The 20620-nt window shown below is 46.5% G+C and overlaps 1 protein-coding gene across 4 annotated transcripts; it reads right to left on the bottom strand.

The window, feature by feature from the left end:
- Positions 1-1533: 1533 nt before the first annotated feature.
- On the bottom strand, positions 1534-7776 carry IFI27 (interferon alpha inducible protein 27). 4 transcript variants are annotated; one of them, XM_005562095.4, is made up of 5 exons: positions 7714-7776; positions 6742-6890; positions 3637-3666; positions 2588-2749; positions 1843-2092 (listed from the first exon to the last, which is right to left on the bottom strand). In XM_005562095.4, exons 2-5 carry the CDS (start codon positions 6830-6832, stop codon positions 2007-2009), a joined length of 369 nt encoding a protein of 122 aa, XP_005562152.2. In that variant the 5' UTR covers positions 6833-6890; positions 7714-7776; the 3' UTR covers positions 1843-2006. The 4 variants fall into 4 exon arrangements, with proteins under 4 accessions (XP_045252851.2, XP_005562152.2, XP_005562151.2 ...); XM_005562094.4 differs by having other exon boundaries at positions 6742-6856; XM_073998150.1 differs by having other exon boundaries at positions 3637-3662; positions 6742-6856.
- Between the last annotated feature and the right edge of the window lie 12844 nt (positions 7777-20620).

Raw genomic sequence — 20620 nt, 5'->3', positions numbered from 1 at the left:
TTTCCCAGGCTGGAGTGCAGTGGCGCAATCATGGCTCACTGCAGCCTCAACCTCCTGGGCTCAAGTGATCCTCCCACGTCTGCCTCCTGAGTAGTTGGGACAACAGATAGGCACCGCCATGCCTGGCTAAATTTTTGTGTTTGTAGAGATGGAGTTTCATCGTGTTGCCCAGGCTGGTCTCAAACTCCTGGATTCAAGGAATCCCTCTGGTCTCCCAAAGTGCTGAGATTGCAGGCATGAGCCACCTTGCCTGGCCAATAATATCCTTTTTGCCATTAATGTAACAAAATCACAGGAGTGATAGCTCAACATGCTCAGAAGCTCCACCAACACCCAGAGAGGAGGGGATGATACCAGGGAGGTTACTGGGCACCATTCTCAGAATTCTGCCTGCTACAAAGGTCGAAGCTGAGGGTTTAGAGATAAAGAACCAGGTGAGAGCCACAGAACCAAGGTGGGGGTGAGGGACTCGCTGCCAGAATGGAAACAGATCCTCTGGGAACCGGGAGGCCTCATCTTCATGAGAGGGACGAGGGAGGAGGTCAGGACCCACACCTAGAATAATGGGTGCTCCAGGGTGACCTGCCTTGCAGGACTGTTTACTAGGCTTCAGCTGGGATGCAGGCTCATCCATCCTCCCAGACCCAGGTCAGACCCAAGTGCTTTCCTTTCGAAAGGGCTTGGATTTCTAGTTAACGCAGGGGGTTTTACCTTTCATTCCAATGAGGGTCTTCCGCTGTCCTAATGAGTGCCCTGACATTGAGGGTATTATTTGGGGAATGTGTACCTTTTGTGGGGAGAAGTTTCACAGCTTCTTTCAGATTACCCAAGGCATCAAAGAAAGGGGAAGGAATCACATATTGAAAGAATACCCTGAGAAGCTTAATTTCCATGGCTGGGTACAAACCATGCTTCACTGACCCAATTAAGAGACGTGGATGAGTTGTTCAAGTTTTTGAAATGTCTGTAGACTAGACTCTCAGTTTTGCTTCTCTTTGCTTCTCTGCTTTCAAAGGGCTCATGTAATTGGATCAGAGCCACCCAGATAATTTCCTTTTTTCTTTTTTCTTTTTCTTTTTTTTAACTTTTTGAGACAGGGACTCACTCTGTTTGCAGTGATCACAGACGCTGCAGCCAAACACAAACCTGAGCCACACATTCTGAGCCACACACAAAGGCTGGCTGGGATCTTGAAGGTCATTTAGTTCAACTCCTCATTTAGAGAGGGACAAACAGGTTCAGAGAGAAGGTCACCTGCCCAGGGTTATACGGAGTCGTAGCAGGGGAGGGGACAGCTTGTCTTCAAATTTAGATTCATTTCGGTTCATCACATCCCGAGATTTTGTGATGACAGCGTGGGGAAAGAGAATTGAGCCTAACGTGACCCCTCCCCAGGGCGGAGCGTGCAGGATTGTAGCGTCCCCGGTCACTGCCGTGTTGAAAACCCTTTAGTGCCTCTCCGAAGTCCTCAGGATAAAATCCACACTCCCCTTCCTCAACATGCCTCTGGCCCTCAGAGCCATGGGCTGGCCTCTGGCGTAGCACTTATCAGAGGTTAGTGCCCATGGCCATCTGCCTGTGGGTCCATCCCTTCAGCAGACGTGAGTGTCGCTGGCTGTGGGGATTGAGGGGACCGAGGGGACCGAGCTGCGTCCCCTCTGTTCCCTGGGGCCCAGCCCAGTGCCTGGACCACAGCATGTGCTCATAGAGGGTGTGGAAAGAAGCAGCAAAACAACATAGGAACGCATTTCCTGATACTCCTGAGCCTAGCATGCCCCCTCCCCACCCCAGGTATGCTGGGCCTGCCCCACAGCCAGCGAGAAAAAAAGGTTCTGGGAAGAGTTGCAACAATTCATCTTTATTTCTTATTTTCCTCTGGGCATGCGGAATCTGGTATATTTCACCCCAGGTATATTTGGGATAGTTGGCTCTTCGCTGGGTCAGGATGGCTGGGTGCCTTCTCCCCCTGGCACGGTTCTCTTCTCTGCAGGGCGAGGGGCAGGGAGCTAGTAGAACCTCGCAATGCCAGCCGCAATGGCAGACCCAGTGGAGCCCAGGATGAATCTGGTCAATCCGGAGAGTCCAGTTGCTCCTGGGGAGAAACAGGGTGAACAGTGTGGGACATGCCTGTCCGGGAAGCTCTGTGGGCAGGACTGTGGGGTCAGAGACTCCAGTGACCCTCAGAAGCGGCTGAGGCTTCGAGACCCCACCCAGTTCCCCTCTCTGTTTCCCAGTACCCTGGGGGTTTTTGTTTGGGGAGAGGCTGCTGCAGGCATGAACTCCCATGGTAAACTCCAGAGCTGGAAGCAGCCTCACTCTTCAGTGAAGGAGGCTGTGCCCCAGAGGGGAGGAGATGCCCCCGGTAACCCAGCAAATCTGCTTCAGGCTGAGTCTTCCTGGGCCCACTGTTCCTGGCTTGGGCTCCTTCCCTCCCTCCTCCATCTCCCTCAGAGAAATTCTGAGAGAATGTATAGAGGGAGACAGAGGAACAGAAATGGAGGCCCATAGGACTGAGATTGGGACTGGGTTCTTGGAGGCTCCTGCCCTCCTCATCGCCCTCCCCAGCCAGCCCTGCCAGGATACTTACCCAGTGACTGCAGAGTAGCCACAAGGCTGCCGGGGGCAACTCCACCCCCATTGGCAATGGCTGCTGCGGACATCATCTTGGCTGCTATGGAGGACGAGGTGATTCCCGTCGCAGTGAAGCCCATGACACCGAGCACCATGGGCACAGCCTCCACAGCCACAACTGCAGGGAAGAGGAGCTGGGTCAGTGTGTGGGCTCAGAAGGGACCCCCCAGATACACTGAGTCAGGCTTAGGGACCTCAGGGAATCTGGAGAGAGAGGTGAACTCTGAGCCTGGGAGAGACTATGGGCACGGCCAATAGGCACAAATCAAGGGGAGCACAGCCAGGCGGGGAAAGTAGAGGGAAAAGCTAGTAGGGCCACTGGGCACAGGGCTCTGGGCCAAGCTCTGCTAGGCAGCAGGACCTTCCTTGGGAAAGCCACTTGTCCTCGGGGCCTCAGTGTCTACCCTGGCCAAATGCTGGACCAGAGGAGTGCTTTCCAATTTTCTTATCTTTGCTGGGGAGCAAATCTCATTAGGGGAGCTGATCTTGCCCAGGAGATTATGTAAGAGGCACATTCACAGTGGCTCAAAGAGACAGCTCTGCTCTGGTGTTGCCACAGAGTACGTCGGAAGCAACTAAACCAAGGGGAGCCCCTGGCATCTCTTTCATGTCTACTGTGTTCAATTTCTATTGTTTCACCCTATGCAATCCTGACCATAACCCTGAAAGGGCATTGCTAGCCCTTTCTCTGGAGAGGAAACAGGAGCTCAGAGGAGTTCAAAGACATGCTCAGGGTCACACAGAACGTTCTGCAAAGGGGAAATGGCCTCTGCCCGGCTGCTGCCACACCCTGCCCACACACACTCCAGCTCCCAGTCTCTAAGCCCCTGCTTCCAGCTTCCAGTGCCGTACTTCTAGCTCCTTGTTTCATACTTAGCCCCTCATCCCACCTCCTCCCCTGACCACCCACATGAGGGAAACCTTGGCATGGACAAGGCCAGCTGCTCCCCAAGTCCACCTCCCTAGGGGCAGGTGGTTACTTGAGCCCCTTCCCCACAGACTCACCTCCTCCAATCACGACTGTAGCAATCCTCGCTGGAAATCAAAAGAACATTCTGTGAGTAGATCCACACTGGCCTCCCCTCCACTTTCTGAGCTAATTGCCCATCCAGCGGGAGGGGCTGCCCCAGGTTGGGAGCCACAGGAAGGGATGACCCCTGTCTAACGCTCTTTGTTTCATTTTGGGAAGTGGAATTTCTGGAGGAGGGTGAGGATCACCGGGGGTTTTGACCCCAGCGCTTGTCCTGAATGAATTTACGTGGCCCTGAACTCGTTGGTTGGTTGGTTGGTTGATTGGGGGAAATCAGACGTTACTTTTTCTTTTCTGCCTCCCAAGCCAGGTTGAGTTCAAATGAAAAGCAGAACAAAAATGAACAAAATCTTATAGATGTGGCTAGGAAGGCATGCTACTGTGATGTCAGCTCCCAGTAAATACAGGATACTTGGCAATGAAATCTAGGGCTTGGTGGTTTGACCGGGGCAGGGAGAAGTGAACAGGATGGGTGTCATGCTCTCTGAGCAGGGCTGTTAGCTCATTTGAAGCAGGGTCAGTGTTTATTAGCGAGGGATACCATGACTTTCTCCTATAGTCCAGAAAAAGCTCTTCAGATAGTAATAAGTCCTCATGGTAGAGAAAGATGAGCTTCATTTTGCACTGTGTGCCTGAGTCATGGCAAGCACTGTAGAATGCTTGAATGCCACATGAGAGCAATGCTTGAATGGAATGAATTGAAAGCTTCTGACTCTTCAAGGTCCATGTCATTGCTCCCTCCTCCAGGAAGCCCTCCCAGATTCTTCCAGGGAGAACTCATCCTTGCTCCTCCATGACTGGAGCCACTCACAGCACTGGGTGTACATGGTTTGCTTCCCCACATGGTAAGCCCCTGGGGAGCGGGCAGAGGTTCTCTTCCCCAGCAGTCAGAGGGGCCAGAACTGCAATTTGGGGCCAGGAGTTCTAAAGATAGCCAGATGTGCAGGAGTGGGCTCAGCCAGCTCCCAGGGAGAGGCCTTAGAGTAATGGTGGAGGAAGTAAAGAGACACCCCTGAGTGACCAGAAAGGCCACCTGGAGGGGTTTTGAGCCCAGGGACTCAGGAATGGATAACCTGGTTAGAAGGTTCAGTTTTATTGGCAGGCAGGAGAGGTGATGTCAAGATGGCTGGCAGCCTAGCAGACCTGGAACCTGACACACAAAAGCCCTCAGGAACTGGCTGCTCTGTGTAGGGGGGCCTGCCTGTTAGGCTCAGCTGATGGGCATTCATAGGGCAGAGTAGCCTGGCCGTTATTTTACGCCATTCAGAACCTGCCCTACCCTGAGACCTCCCTCCAATTTCTATTCTCCCACTTCTATTAATATTTCTTTCTTTCTTTTTTTTTTTTTTGAGACAGAGTCTTGCTCCGTCACCCAGCCTGGAGTGCAGTGGCACAATCTCGGCTCAGTGCAACCTCTGCCTCCTGGATTCAAGCAATTCTCCTGCCTCAGCCTCCTAAGTAGCTGGGATTACAGGCATGCACCTCCATGCCTGGCTAATATTTGTATTTTTGGTAGAGACAGAGTTTCACCATGTTGGCCAGGCTGGTCTCAAACTCCTGACCTCGAGTGATCTGCCCTCCTTGGCCTCCCAAAGTGCTGGGATTACAGGTGTAAGCCACTGTGCCTGGCCTATTAATACTTCTTATCATTGTTCATTGTTCTGCCTTCTGTTCCAAGCTTGGAAGCAGCACCCCCACACCCTTCTGTGCTGCCCAGAGCACTTGGACAACAGTAAATTGTCCCAGTTGGTAAATAAGGGACAATATTATCTTCTTATCTTCCTCTGGGGTTGTTACGAGAATTAAACAAATTGACAAACCTCAAGTGCTAGGGTAAGTGACTAGAACATAAAAGCGCTCGCTCAAGTTGAGCTGTTATTATTTTAATTTTATGAATTGCTTGATCTTAAACTGAGAAGTCATCGGCATTTCTGACAAACAGAAAGGACTGCTGGGTGTGGCCCAGGCCCTCACTTGCTCATCACACTTCTCTGTACTGAGTTGGGAGCCCAAAGAGTGGTGTGTGTTGCTGAGGGCCAGTTACCTCCAAGTTGCAAAACAGGGTGCCAGTGAGGGACCCCAGCATGAAGGAGCTAACCTCCAGTGCTCCCAGCAATCGTCTGAGGATAGAGATGTTGGGGCTCAGGGCAGCTGAGGATGACAGGGTCGGCAGAGGGTGAGTGCAGGCTCAAATAGAGGTTAGAGGTTGGGGCAGGGGTCAGAAGTCAGGGTAGGAGTCAGGGGCCCTGTGCCCCCGTTTAAGCCTATGCCATTTGTGCTGGCGGAGTTGGGGGAACCCCTGGATGTCCACCCAGGGAGACAGAAAGGTAAAGGGCAATGGATACACGCAGAGGAGCACTTGTCAGCAGGTAGAGGCCAGGATTAGATGCTCACCAAATGATACTGATGGATCTCAAGATTATGGTTCTCAGTGTGGAAAAAAGCAATAGAATGGGATCTACAGCACACCATCCTGCACGTCAGTTAAAACGCATGCAAACAAAACACAATTCCCGTTCTGCAAAAATATATGTGAAAAGCAGACACACATTAAATATATTAGAAAGGTTGACTTTGAGGGAGGGGAATTGAGGGTGAAAAGGAAGAAGAATGAGAATAAATAAGACTAGAAAGAGATCTCCCAGAAACCAGTGAAAAAAGTGAGCTAAAGAATCTTGTTAAAATCGATACTCTGGATGTGAGATTCCGCAGGACACAGGGGCCCTGTTGACAAGGTAAACTAAAGGAGATGAATTCTGACAGTAAATCTGGGGGAAGGGAGAGCTGAAGAGAGTGGGACTCAGTGGTAGATAGACCCTTTCCAGCTAGGCAGGAGGCCCAGGCCCAGAGGGGAGAGGACCTGGGGGACACCCAGGGCTGGGCACCCGGCCAGAGTCTGCCTGCCCCAGCCCCCCTCCCAGACTGAAAGTCACAGTGGACACCTGCTGTGAGAGGACAGGGCAGGGCAGCAAGGCTGTGGGTGTCCCCCCATTTTCTCTCCCACAGGTCCCTGGACAAGACCCCTGCCCTCCCCAGCTGCCTCTTCGCCCCCAGCACCAGCCCCTCCCAGGAACACTCACCCAGGGGCAAGACTACGGCACAGCCAGAGGCCACCCTGGCCACTTTGACCACACCGGTCACTGCTGATGAGGTGAAAGCTGAGGCCACCATGCCTGCTCGGGTTAATTCCGTGGCCTAGAGAGTAAGAGATCCTTAACTTCAGCCAGACCTGCCGAAGGGATGGAGCTCTGAGGATGGGATGGGCACAACCTGGCTTGCCTCCCACTGTCCTGAAAAATGTGAGGAGCTCCAGGGGGCTGGGGGCGCTGCTCTGAGCTTGTGGGGTAGCAGGCCTGGAAAGGATCCTGGGGTGAGGGAGGGAGGCATGTTGAGGAGTTGGGGCTACCAAAGGACCTGTGTTAGATCAGGGCCCTGAGGAACTTTATTTCCCAAGGGGGGCTGCTTTCTTTCTTCTGAAAGTCCCAGCACCAACGTCTTAGACACTTCTGGGACTCCCGTATCTCTCCATGGAGCAATTGAAAAGGCACCAAAATTAGGAAATCAGAACCAACTGCATTTTTAAGGCATATATGGCAGGCGAGGTGCCTGCTCTTATGTAATCTCCTCACTAATGTGAAAAAGATGGGACCCTCCCCCTCCCATGTTACAGATGAGGGAACGTGATCTGGCTCAGTGATTTGCTCCAGGTCAGAGGCTTCCCATAGGGAAGCAACACCCCAGCCAGGCATGGACTTGCAATGGCTCCGCCTTGGTTCCTCCTAACACTTATCTCTCCCCGCTGCCCACTTTACCCCAAGCCGCCCTCAAGGCCTGAGGAAAACCTGGGCAAGGACAAAGCTAATTGTCCTTAAATTCCAGAGTCCAGGGACAGATGGGGCTCAGGTCCCTTCCCTCCCAAGGCTCCCTGATGAGAACAAAAAGACAGGGCAGAGAGTGGATGCTCAAGGCCTCCCCTCTGCTCCCTGAGCCCACAGCCCACCCAAGTTCGGGGCCATGGCAAGAGTAGCTCCTGCCCGCGCTCCCAGTCTTACCCAGAGAAGGAGAGTTCCTGAGAATGTGAAGCTGACCCCACCGTCTTAAGCTTGGTTGTGTTCACAAAGGGTCTGATCCCAGGCCTTTTAAGCAGCTCCACCCCGACTGAAGCACAGCCCCTTGACACAGGCAACAAATGAGATAGGTTTCATTTTCCAGGAAACCGAAACTGCAGACATCTTTCTCCCCTCACGGCCAGTCAAGAGGAAACTTCAGTTATTTAGAGAAATAGGATTTGCCCATGGCATCAGTCATTGTCAGTTAGTATAAAATGCTTTGTCATTTCATTCAAGATGGGAGTGTGCTCTACGCATAAAGAAGTCATGAGAAGTAAAATCAAAGTTCTATCATAAAATGATACTATTACTTTCTAATGAAGAAGGTGATTTTCAGAATAATTTAGTCCTTGTGATAGGCAGATGTTCTGTGTTTCAAAAAAGGCTCGACTGAAGGCCCACTGTGCTGGATACTGACTAGGCACTGGGATAGGACTGTAAACAAAACAGACCAAAATATCCATCCTCACAGTTTACCAGCAATGGGGGCAAAGTGAACATGATAAATAACTACATGTATAGAATGTTATTTGATGAAGCACTAAAGCAAAAGGAGGTGACGCAGCGAGCCCAGCAGAATTATGGGGGGCAGTCATTCCAGATGGAGGCCACGACAGTGGCAGAGCCCGTGTGGCAGGAGCAGCAAGGGGGCCAGTGTGGCCTCAGCAGGTGGGCCAGGGAGAGAGGCCCTGTGAGGCCGCAAAAGCACTGCAAGGACTTGATCTTGTGTCCTGAAGCCATTGCAGGGGATTATCGTTTATACCTTTTGGAGGATGGGGGATGAAGCTGAGAAATGACACTGTCAGGCTCACTCTGCGGCTGCTCTGAGAACAGGCGGAAGAGAAAGCACCAGGTGCCGAAATGTACATTTAAATCTTCCACACGAGTAGTGTGCAGGTTGTAAGATTCAAAATGGAGTCACTTGGGTCAAACCTCGGCAGACAGAGCCAGCAAGGCCATAAGGGAGGGCTGTCACACAAGATGAGGCTCTCCCATTTGCCTGCTAATAGGAACTATCACGAGAAATGTTTCCAAACTGCAGCTTATTACATGGGCCACACAAGGACAGCTTGAAGCACAAGGAGAGCGAGCCAGTTATGCAAAAACACTTGCCTGGCACAGTGTCTCACACACCCAATCCAAAACTGCAGGAACCTGACCATTACTCCAAGATTCCCAGTCCTACCTAACAACTACTGACACTTGCCAGTCAGAACTCACCGGGACTTGTAAGATGCTGCCAGCACCAATAAACTTCCTCCCTCCCTCCCTCCCTCCCTCCCTTCCTTTCTTTCTCTCTTTCTTTTTCTTTCTTTCTTTTTCGTTTTCTTTCTTTTTCTTTTTCTTTCTTTCTTTCTTTCTTTCTTTTTCTTTCTTTCTCTCTTTCTTTCTTTTCTTTTCTTTTTTTTGATGGGAGTTTTGCTCTTGTTGCCCAGGTTGGAGTGCAGTGGTGCAATCTCGGCTCACTGCAACCTCCACCTCCCGGGTTCAAGTGATTCTCCTGCCTCAGCCTCCCAAGTAGCTGGGATTAAAGGCACCTGCCACCATGCCCGTCTGATTTTTTGTATTTTTAGTAGAGACGGGGTTTCACCATGTTGGCCAGGCTGATCTCAAACTCCTGACATCAGGTGATCCTCCTGCCTCTGCCTCCCAAAGTGCTGGGATTACAGGCATATGCTTTTGGACGTGGGATCACGGCTATTAAACTTCCTTTCAAAACAACTTGCATAACTTTTATAAAACAAATTGTATCGAACTGTCTTTCAAAACAACTTGCATATACAGCCTCTTTCTCTAAAAATTCCCTAATTTTTTCCTTTGTTTTCCAAAACGAAAAGGCCACCATGGTCCATATTTATGTTGTGGGGTTGCAATCCTACTTCTTGTGTATTAGTCCCAAGTAAAACTATTTTACTTAAAGATTTGTCTCTCTCTCTCTCTCTCTCTCTCTCTCTCTTTATGTTGACACAGATGTGACATCAACAGGTTGCTTCAACTAGTTTAAGCCACACTGATGGTGATCTATACTCCTATTCAGGGGTCCAGCAGGTGTCCACTCTAGCGTTCTCTGTGGGAAGGGCCCCCCAGGAGGCTGTATATTCAGAAATCTACAGGCCCCTGTGCAGCTACTACATCAGTACCAGAGACTTTGCAAATTAGCATAATGAATGTATGTTTGTGATGTCATCAGGCTCCATGTCCTAACCAAAGGCTGGGTGGGGGTCACCCTAATGCTGAGGCTCAAATCACTTCTGGATGGAACAATCCACGGCCAGCATAGGGACACAGTTTTCGTCCAGCAGTTCTGCACAATTTCAATAGTAAATTCAACTTCTTTCTTCAAAAGGCATCTATGACCATCTCCTCTCCGCTCACCCTCAGATGGTGGTTTCTTATGTCATGAAGAAGTCTTCTCAACATCAAATCCACCAACCCCCAGCATCTATATCCATATCTACATCCATATACTCTGCCTTCTCTCCGTTTCTGTGGATGAACTATCCCAGTTCCTAAAGATTGTATCCCCTCTTGCCTACTCAAAGACTTAATCTTGCAACTATCCTCTCCCTCTCCCAAATTCCCAAGAATATAGGCCTGGGCTTGGCTGTGTTCTTAGAGGAGCTGACTCCAGATGCTTTAAGCAGCTTCACCCCAACAGAAGCACAAGCCCAAGCGATGCAGGCAGCAAATGAGAGAGGATTTGTTTTCCCAGGAAACCTTAACTGCAGACATTTTTCTCCTTTCTTTTCCAGTAAAGAAGAAAATCTATTTATTATAGAGCTCAATTTCCAATCACTTTCTTGACCCTAAGATCTCACCATTTTTCTGCTGCCATTATGGCAAATTGTTGAGAGAGACATTTACACTGGCTCTTTTTCAGCTCACAGACACTCTTAAAGAGATGCCCTGTATAGAATATAAAGTGTTTTCAGGCATCCAAAAAAGTATAGATGATAATATAATGCTTATGCGCCCACCACTCAGCTCAAGAACTCAAACATTACAGAAACAAGGAAAACAACCTGCGAATCCCTTCCTAGTCTCCTTTGTCTGCCTCCCTCTCCGGAACTGACAGCTGGCTCTTCTCATGCATGTCTTTATACTTTTACCACACATGAATGTCAAATGCAGAACTTCCTTGGCAGTTGTTGGATGCTTGAGGGCATTTCAGGCCAGGGTCAAAGACAGGAAGCAGTAATGAAATAGGGCCAGGAGCGTCCAGTCCCCAACCTTTCCTGGGAGGATGTGCTAAGAACTGTAAAACCAGCTCTAAAAGAAGTAGAGGAATTAGGGAGTAGAGATTGCAGAGAAAGGAAAAGAGAGAGAGAGAATGAGGGAGAATTTGTGGACTGTGCCTTTCCCTGAGCCCCATGATGAGAGGAGGGGAGGGCTCTGCCCACCCAGAGCTAAATGGTACCCATGTGGAAAGCATGACTTCAATCCCTTGGAATTTTTTTTTCTTTTTTCTTTTTTTCTTTCTTTCCTTTTTCTTTTCTTTTTTTCTTTCTTTCTTTTTTTTTTTTTTTTTGAGATGGAGCCTCCCTCTGTCACCAAGGCTGGAGTGCAGTGGCACGGTCTCAGCTCACTGCAACCTCTGCCTCCCAGGTTCCAGTGATTCTCCTGCCTCACCCTCCTGAGTAACCGGGATTACAGGCACCTGCCACCACACTCGGCTGATTTTTTCTGCATTTTTAGTAGAGACGGGGTTTTACTATGTTGGCCAGGCTGGTCTCCAACACCTGACATCAAGTGATCTGCCCACCTCGGCCTCCCAAAGTGCTGGGATTACAGGTGGGAGCCACTGTGCCTGGCCTTGAATCCCTTGGAATTTGAGGGCAACAAGCATAGTTGTCTGAGTTGGGTCTATACAGTCTAAGGGCAGAAGGCTGTGGTTAGAAGCCTGCCCTGGGCAGGAGGGCAGGAAGCCTACTCTGGGGGTAAGCTGCCCCTTTAGAGTCTGGCACTGTGTTTTCCCTGAGCCAGACGTGGCACCAACCCAATGCAGCTGAGAAGGATGTGGCCATGATCACCACCCAGAGGGTCGAGAGGAGCCGAGAGTGGTGGACTGTTTGAAAGCTGCAGTCCAGTACAGGATTGAAGCTGTCCAGCTAGATGTGGCAAATCCTTGTCAAGGACGCTGTGATGAGGGTCCCTACTGATGGAAGAACTGACAGAGAGAGTTAGCAGTGGGAATCTTCCCCACCAGTGGGCATCAGAGGCAGAGCACAGCACTGTCCCTGCGGGTGCGTTCTTGTACCCAACAAGCCCTGTGCTGAGGGCTTCGCCTGTGTTAAGTACTTGAATCCTCACAACAACCCCATGAAGAGGTACCGCCATCCCCATTTCACAGATGAGCTCATGAGTCATGAGGAGGGTCCTTCATCAGTTCCCCACGGGACCTTCCCACATCCATTGCCTTTTTCTGCTGGGTGCTCCACACTGAGGCAGGTACCCTCTTGGCTAAGCTTGGCTGAGTCCTGCCAAGATAACTCAAGCCCATTACCTTTCCAAGGTCTTCATGCAACCCTCAGCAATGCAGGCTTCCTCTCCCTGCCAAGCACAGATAGTTCCAGCCTGTATTCATCTGCAAATGGGTGGCCCTAGCCAGTCTCTGACTGGTGAGTGGCAGATGCAGGACTAACTATCTCACACGCACCCTACCCCCTGGGGCTCCAAGAGAGGAACCAAGAAAAGCCAAAGCACCTTCAAGCCCTGTGGGGAAAACTCCATGACAACAGGGGCTCTGTAGTATTAACAATGTATTACAGCACTTAGAGCAAACAAGGGTGCCCAACAAATATTTGAATGAATTCCTCTTAAAGCACTTTTTCCAATGAATCCTAAGCTCTCCCTCATACAGGCTACATGTGAGTGATAAGAGCTGACAGTCACAGATTTGTTATGCTTTCTTAAAATAAATCCCCAAGAGGCATGTCCAGCAGCTCTCTTTGAAACTGGGGATCCTTATTTTCCAATGTTCTCAGCTTTGAGGTTTATGTTGAAATTCCTCAGAAGAAGAGTACAAGGTAGCTGAATAGGAACAGCTCCAGTCTACAGCTCCCAGTGATATCCACACAGAAGACGGGTGATTTCTACATTTCCAACTGCGGTACCTGGTTCATCTCATTGGGACTGGTTGGACAGTGAGTGCAGCCCACAGAGGGTGAGCCAAAGTAGGGTGGGGCATTGCCACACCCGGGAAGCACAAGGGGTTGGGGGATTTCCCTTTCTTAGCCAAGTGAAGCCATGAGTGACTGTACCTGGAGGAATGGTACACTCTTGCCCAAATACTGCACTTTTCCCATGGTCTTTGCAACTGGCAGACCAGGAGATTCCCTCACATGCCTGGCTCGGCAGGTCCGATACCCACAGAGAGCAGCAGTCTGAGATCAACCTAGGATGCTGAAGTGTGGTGAGGGGAGGGGCATCCACCATTGCTGAGGCTTGAGTAGGCGGTTCTATGCTCACAGTGTAACCAAAGCAGCAGGGAAGCTCGAACTGGGTGGAGCCCACCGCAGCTCAGCAAGGCCTACTGCCTCTCGAGATTCCACTTCTGGGGGCAAGGCATAGCTAAACAAAAGGCAGCAGACAGCTTCTCCAGACTTAAATGTCCCTGCCTGACAGCTCTGAAGAGAGCAGTGGTTCTGTCAGCACAGCATTTGAGCTCCAATAATGGACAGACTGCCTCCTCAAGTGTAGCCTGGCTGTAACACATGTAGCCTGACTGGAGACATCTCCCAGTAGGGGCCAACAGACACCTCATACAGGCAGGTGCCCCTCTGGGATGAAGCTTCCTGAGGAAGAATCAGGCAGCAATATTTGCCATTCTGCAGCCTCTGCTGGTGATACCCAGGCAAACAGGGTCTGGAGTGGACCTCCAGCAATCTCCAACAGACCTGCAGCTGAGGGGCCTGTCTGTTAGAAGGAAAACTAACAAACAGAAAGGAATAGCATCAACATCAACAAAAAGGACATCCACACCAAAACCCCATCCGTAGGTCACCAATATCAAAGACCAAAGGTAGATAAAATCACAAAGGTGGGGAGAAACCAGAACAGAAAGTCTGAAAATTCCAAAAACCAGAACACCTCTTCTCCTCCAAAGGAACACAATTCCTCCCCAGCAAGGGAACAAAACTGGATGGAGAATGAGTTTGACAAGTTGACAGAAATAGGCTTCAAAGGGCGGTAATAACAAACTTCTCTGAGCTCAAGGAGCATGTTCTAACCCATTGCAAGGAAGCTAAAAACCTTGAAAAAAGGTTAGACGAATGGCTAACTAGAATAATCAGTGTAGAGAAGAGGTTAAATGACCTAATGGAGCTGAAAAACCACAGTATGAGAACTTCATGAAGCATACACAAGCTTCAATAGCCAATTCGATCAAGTGGAAGAAAGGATATCAGTGATTGAAGATAAAATTAATGAAATAAAGGGAGAAGACAAGATTAGAGAAAAAAGAGTGAAAAGAAACAAATAAAGGCTCTAAGAAATATGGGACTATGTGAAAAGACCAAATCGATGCTGGATTGGTGTACCTGAAAGTGATGGGGAGAATGGAATCAAGTTAGAAAACACTCTTCAGGATATTACCCAGGAGAACTTCCCCAACCTGGCAAGGCAGGCCAACATTCAAATTCAGGAAATACAGAAAACACCACAAAGATACTCTCCTTGAGAAGAGAAACCGCAAGACACATAATTGTCAGATTCACCAAGGTTGAAATAAAGGAAAAAATGTGAAGGGCAGTCAGAGAGAAAGGTTGGGTTAACCACAAAGGGAAGTCCGTAAGACTAACAGTGGATCTCTCAGCAGAAACCCTGCAAGCCAGAAGAGAGTGGGGGCCAATATTCAACATTCTTCAAGAAAAGAATTTTCAATCCACAATTTCATATCCAGCCAAACTAAGCTTCATAAGTGAAGGAGAAATAAAATCCTTTACAGACAAGCAAATGCTGAGAGATTTTGTCACCACCAGGCCTGCCTTACAAGAGCTCCTGAAAGAAGCACTAAACATGGAAAGGAACAACCAGTACCAGCCATTGCAAAAACATGCCAAACTGTAGAGACCATTGATGCTATGAAGAAACTGCATCAATTAACAGGCAAAATAACCAGCTAGCATCATAATGACAGGATCAAATTTACACATAACAATTGTAGAGGACTATGTGCTCACAAACGAGATGTTCCCGATAAGTCCTGCTCTTGCAAACAAAGCAGGACGTTTCTTCTCTGCAAACAGGAAGAACAAAAGAATCAGCCGCAAACAGCAGACTCTAGGAACTGGTTAATGTTTAAAGCATCTTGAGAACTCAGAAAGTTACGGAAAGGTCAGAAAAACAACTCATGACATAAAAACAACTTGTGTCATAAAAACAACTCGTGTCTTGTCAGATGTAGTAAAATTCCACAAGCGTGTATAAAATAAAGCAGAGCGTGCTGCTTGGGGTGGCCGCCATGTTTGTCTTGTCCTGTGTTGTCTTGTGTGTTCATTCCTTTGTTTAGGAAATGCGCGGACCTCAACAACAATATTAACCTTAAATTTAAATGGGCTAAATACCAATTAAAAGAAACAGACTGGCAAATTGGATAAAGAGTCAAGACCCATCAGTGTGCTGTATTCAGGAGACCCATCTCACATGCAAAGACACACATAGACTCAAAATAAAGGGATGGAGGAAGATCTACCAAGCAAATGGAAACCAAAAAAAAGCAGGGGTTGCAATCCTAGTCTCTGAGAAAACAGACTTTAAACCAACAAAGATCAAAAGAGACAAAGAAGGCCATTACATAATGGTAAAAGGATCAATTCAACAAGAAGAGCTAACTATCCTAAATATATATGTACCCAATACAGAAGCACCCAGATTCATAAAGCAAGTTCTTAGAGACCTACAAAGAGACTTAGACACCCACACGATAATAATGGGAGACTTTAACACCCCACTGTCAATACTAGACAGATCAACGAGACAGAAAATTCACAAGGATATCCAGGACTTGAACTCAGCTCTGCACCAAGTGGACCTAATAGACATTTACAGAACTCTCCATCACAAATCAACGTAATATACATTCTTCTCAGAACCACATCACACTTATTCTAACATTGACCACATAATTGGAAGTAAAACACTCCTCAGTAAATGTAAAAGAACAGAAATCACAACAAACTGTCTCTCAGACCACAGTGCAATCAAATTAGAACTCAGGATTAAGAGTTCAAAAACCACACAACTACATGGAAACTGAACAATCTGCTCCTGAATGACTACTGGGTAAATAATGAAATGAAGGCAGAAAAAAAGATGTTCTTTGAAACCAATCAGAACAAAGACACAATGTACCAGAATCTCTGGGACACATTTAAAGCAATGTGTAGAGAAATTTACAGCATGAAATGCCCACAAAAGAAAGCAGGAAACATCTAAAATAGACACCCTAACATCACAATTAAAAGAACTAGAGAAGCAAGAGTAAACAAATTCAAAAGCTAGCAGAAGACGAGAAATAACTAAGATCAGAGCAGTACTGAAGGAAATAGGGATACAAAAAAAAAAAAAAAAGAACCTTCAAAAAATCAGTGAATCCAGAAGCAGGTTTTTTTGAAAAGATCAACAAAACTGACAGACAGCTAGCAAAACTAATAAAGAAGAAAACAGAGAAGAATCAAATAGACACAATAAAAAATGATAAAGGGGATATCACCACTGATCCCATAGAAATACAAACTACCATCAGAGAATACTATAAACACCTCTACACAAATAAACTAGAAAATCTAAAAGAAATGGATAAATTTCTGGACACATACACCCTCCCAAGACTAAACCAGGAAGAAGCTGAATCTCTGAATAGACCAATAACAAGTTCTGAAATTGAGGCAGTAATAAATTGACTACCAACCAAAAAAGTCCAGGACCAAACAGATTCACAGTCGAATTCTACTGGAGGTACAAAAAGGAGCTGGTACCATTGCTTCTGAAACTATTCCAAAAAACAGAAAAAGAGGGAATCCTCCCTAACTCATTTTATGAGGCCAGCATCATCCTGATAACAAAGCCTGAAAGAGACACAACAAAAAAAGAGAATTTTAGGCCAGTATCTCTGATGAACATCAATGCGAAAATCCTCAATAAAATACTGGCAAACCAAATCCAGCAGCACATCAAAAAGCTTATCTACCACAATCAAGTCAGCTTCATCCCTAGGATGCAAGGCTGGTTCAACATACGCAAATCAATAAATGTAATGCATCACATAAACAGAACCAATGACAAAAACCACATGATTATCTCAACAGATGCAGAAAAGGCCTTAGACAAAATTCAACAGTCTTTCATGCTAAAAACTCTCAATAAACTGGGTATTGATGGAATATATCTCAAAACACCAAGGGACAGCTATTTATGACAAACCCACAGTCAATATCATACTGAATGGGCAAAAACTGGAAGCATTCCCTTTGAAAACTGGCACAAGACAAGGATGCCCTCTCTTACCACTCCTATTCAACATAGTATTGGAAGTTCTGGCCAGGGCACTTAGGCAAGAGAAAGAAATAAAAGGTATTCAATTAGGAAAAGAGGAAGTCAAATTGTCTCTGTTTGCAGATGACACGATTGTATATTTACAAACCCCATTATCTCAGCCCAAAATCTCCTCCAGCAAAGTCTCAGGATACAAAAATCAATGTGCAAAAATCACAAGCATTCCTGTACAAGAACAGACAAACAGAGAACCAAATCATGAGTGAACTCCCATTCACAATTACTACAAAGAGAATAAAATACTTAGGAATCCAACTTACAAGGGATATGAAGGACTTTTTCAAGGAGAGCTACAAACCACTGCTCAATGAAATAAAAGAGGACACAAAGAAATGGAAGAACATTTCATGCTCATGGATAGGAAGAATCAATATCATGAAAATGGCCATACTGCCCAAGGTAATTTATAGATTCAATGCCATCCCCATCAAGCTACCAATGACTTTCTTCACAGAATTGGAAAAAACTACTTTAAAGTTCATATGGAACCAAAAAAGAGCCCGCATTGCCATGAAAATCCTAAGCAAAAAGAACAAAGCTGGAGGCATCACGCCGCCTGACTTCAACTATACTACAAGGCTACAGTAACCAAAACAGCATGGTACTGGTACCAAAACAGATATATAGACCAATGGAACAGAACAGAGGCCTCAGAAATAACACCACACATCTACAATTATCTGATCTTTGACAAATCTGACAAAAACAAGCAATGGGGAAAGGATTCCCTATTTAATAAATGGTGCTGGGAAAACTGGCTAGCCACATGCAGAAAGCTGAAACTGGATCCCTTCCTTACACCTTATGCAAAAATTAACTTAAGATGAATTAAAGACTTAAATGTAAGACCTAAAACCATAAAAACCCTAGAAGAAATCCTAGGCAATACCATTCAGGACATAGGCATGGGCAAAGACTTCATGACTAAAACACCAAAAGCAATGGCCACAAAAGCCAAAATAGACAAATCGGATCTAATGAAACTAAAGGGCCTCTGCACAGCAAAAGAAACTATCATCAGAGTGAACAGGCAACCTACAGAATGGGAGAAAATTTTTGCAATCTATCCATCTGACAAAGGGCTAATATCCAGAATCTACAAAGAGCTTAAACCAATTTATAAGAAAAAAACCAATAATCCCATCAAAAAGTGGGCAAAGGATATGAACAGACATCTCTCAAAAGAAGACATTTATGCAGCCAACAGACATATGAAAAAACGCTCATCATCACTAGCCATCAGAGAAATGCAAATCAAAACCACAATGAGATACCATCTCACACCAGTTAGAATGGCAATCATTAAAAAGTGAGGAAACAATAGATGCTGGAGAGGATGTGGAGAAATAGGAACACTTTTACATCGTTGGTGGGAGTGTAAATTAGTTCAACCATTGTGGAAGACAATGTGGTGATTCCTCAAGGATCTAGAACTAGAAATACCATTTGACCCAGCAATCCCATTACTGGGTATATACCCAAAGGATTATAAAATCATGTTACTGTAAAGACATGTGCACACGTATGTTTATTGCGGCACTATTCACAATAGCAAAGACTTGGAACCAACCCAAATGCCCATCAGTGATAGACTGGATAAAGAAAATGTGACTCATATACACCATGGAATACTATGCATCCATAAAAAAGGATGAGTTCATGTCCTTTGCAGAGACATGGATGAAGCTGGAAACCATCATTCTCAGCAAAATATCACAAGTACAGAAAATCAAACACCGCATATTCTCACTCGTAAGTAGGAATTGAATAATGAGAACACATGGGCACAGGGAGGGGAACATCACACACTGGGCCTGTTGCAGGGTGGGGGGCTGAGTGAGGGAGAGCATTAGGAGAAATACCTAATGTAAATGACGAGTTGATGGGTGCAGCAAACCAACATGGCACATGTATACCTATGTAACAAACCTGCATGTTGTGCACATGTACCCTAGAACTTAAAAGTATAATAATAAGAAAAGTAATTCCTCCAAAGTAGGAAATGTTCCTTTAGCAACCAGCTACATGAGTACCATTAAAAGGGAAAAGACAAAATAAAATGTGGTGGATCATTACCATAGAATACTAAGCAGCAATTAAAAATAATTTAAAAAGACTTATAAAATATAAAAAAGCCAACATCAGAACAGTATGTATTAGGTTAAACAAAATTGTAGCAATAAAAATGCATATAACAGAACTACATAAAAATATTTTCTGTGGAGATACCTATATATCTCTTCTATCATCTATCCACAGAAATAACTTTAAAAGGGCATGGAGAACTAATTACCCAAATGTGAGCCATAAAACTATGAAACTCCTAGAAGAAAACATAGGGGAAATTATTCATGACATTGGACTTGCCAATGAAGAGTGAGTATTCGGAGGATACAAAAAAAACGTTACAACTCAACAACAAAAAATCACATAACCCAATTTTAAAATGAGCAAAAGCAGGAGTGGTAGCTCACGCCTGTAATCTCACCATTTTGGGAAGCTGAGGCAGGCGGATCACCTGAGGTCAGGAATTCAAGACCAGCCTGACCAACATGGTGAAACTCTGTCTCTACTAAAACTACAAAAAATTAGCAAGGCGTGGTGGTGTGTGCCTGTAATCCCAGCTACTTGGGAGGCTGAAGCAGGAGAATCGCTTGAAGCCGGGAGGCAGCAGTTGAAGTGAACCGAGATTGCGCCATTGCATTCAGCCTGGGCAAGAAGAGTGAAACTCCATCTGAAATAATAACAATAATAAGTCATATATCAATAAAATGGGCAAAAGACTTACATGGGCATTTCTCCAAAGATGATCAATGCTATAGTTTAAATATTTGCCCCCTCCAAATCTCATGTTAAAATGTAACCTCCAGTATTTGAGATGAGGCTTAGTCATGGGTGTTAGGGTCATGGGGGTGCTTGGCGCTGTCCTCACAGTAACGAGTTAGCTCTCACTCTATTAGTTACTGCAAGATCTGACTGCAGAAGAGACCCTGGCACCTCCTGCCTTCCTCTTGCTCTCGCGCCGTGTGATGTCAGCTCCCCTTGCCTTCCATTGTGAGTACAAGTTTCTTGAGGCCACTCCAGAAGCCAAACAGATATCAGTGCCATGCTCCCTGCAGAACCATGAGCCAAATACACCTCTTTTCTTTATAAGTACTCAGTCTCCAGTCTCAGGTATGCCTTTACAGCAGTGCAAAATGAACTAATATGATATACAAATGTCCAAAAAGTACACGAAAAGTTAAGATCACTAATCATTAGGGAAATGCAGATCAAAGCCACAATGAGATACCAC

Source organism: Macaca fascicularis, chromosome 7 (assembly GCF_037993035.2).
Source record: "Macaca fascicularis isolate 582-1 chromosome 7, T2T-MFA8v1.1".
NCBI lineage: Eukaryota > Metazoa > Chordata > Mammalia > Primates > Cercopithecidae > Macaca > Macaca fascicularis.
This window is presented reverse-complemented; position numbering and strand designations above follow the sequence as displayed.

Coding starts and splice junctions, on each gene's coding strand:
- IFI27 (XM_045396916.2), bottom strand. CDS start 2,638: ATGGGGGTGGAGTTGCCCCCGGCAGCCTTGTGGCTACTCTGCAGTCAC. Junction 2,093..2,237: donor CCCAAACAAAAACCCCCAGG/GTACTGGGAAAC, acceptor GTTTCTCCCCAG/GAGCAACTGGACTCTCCGGA.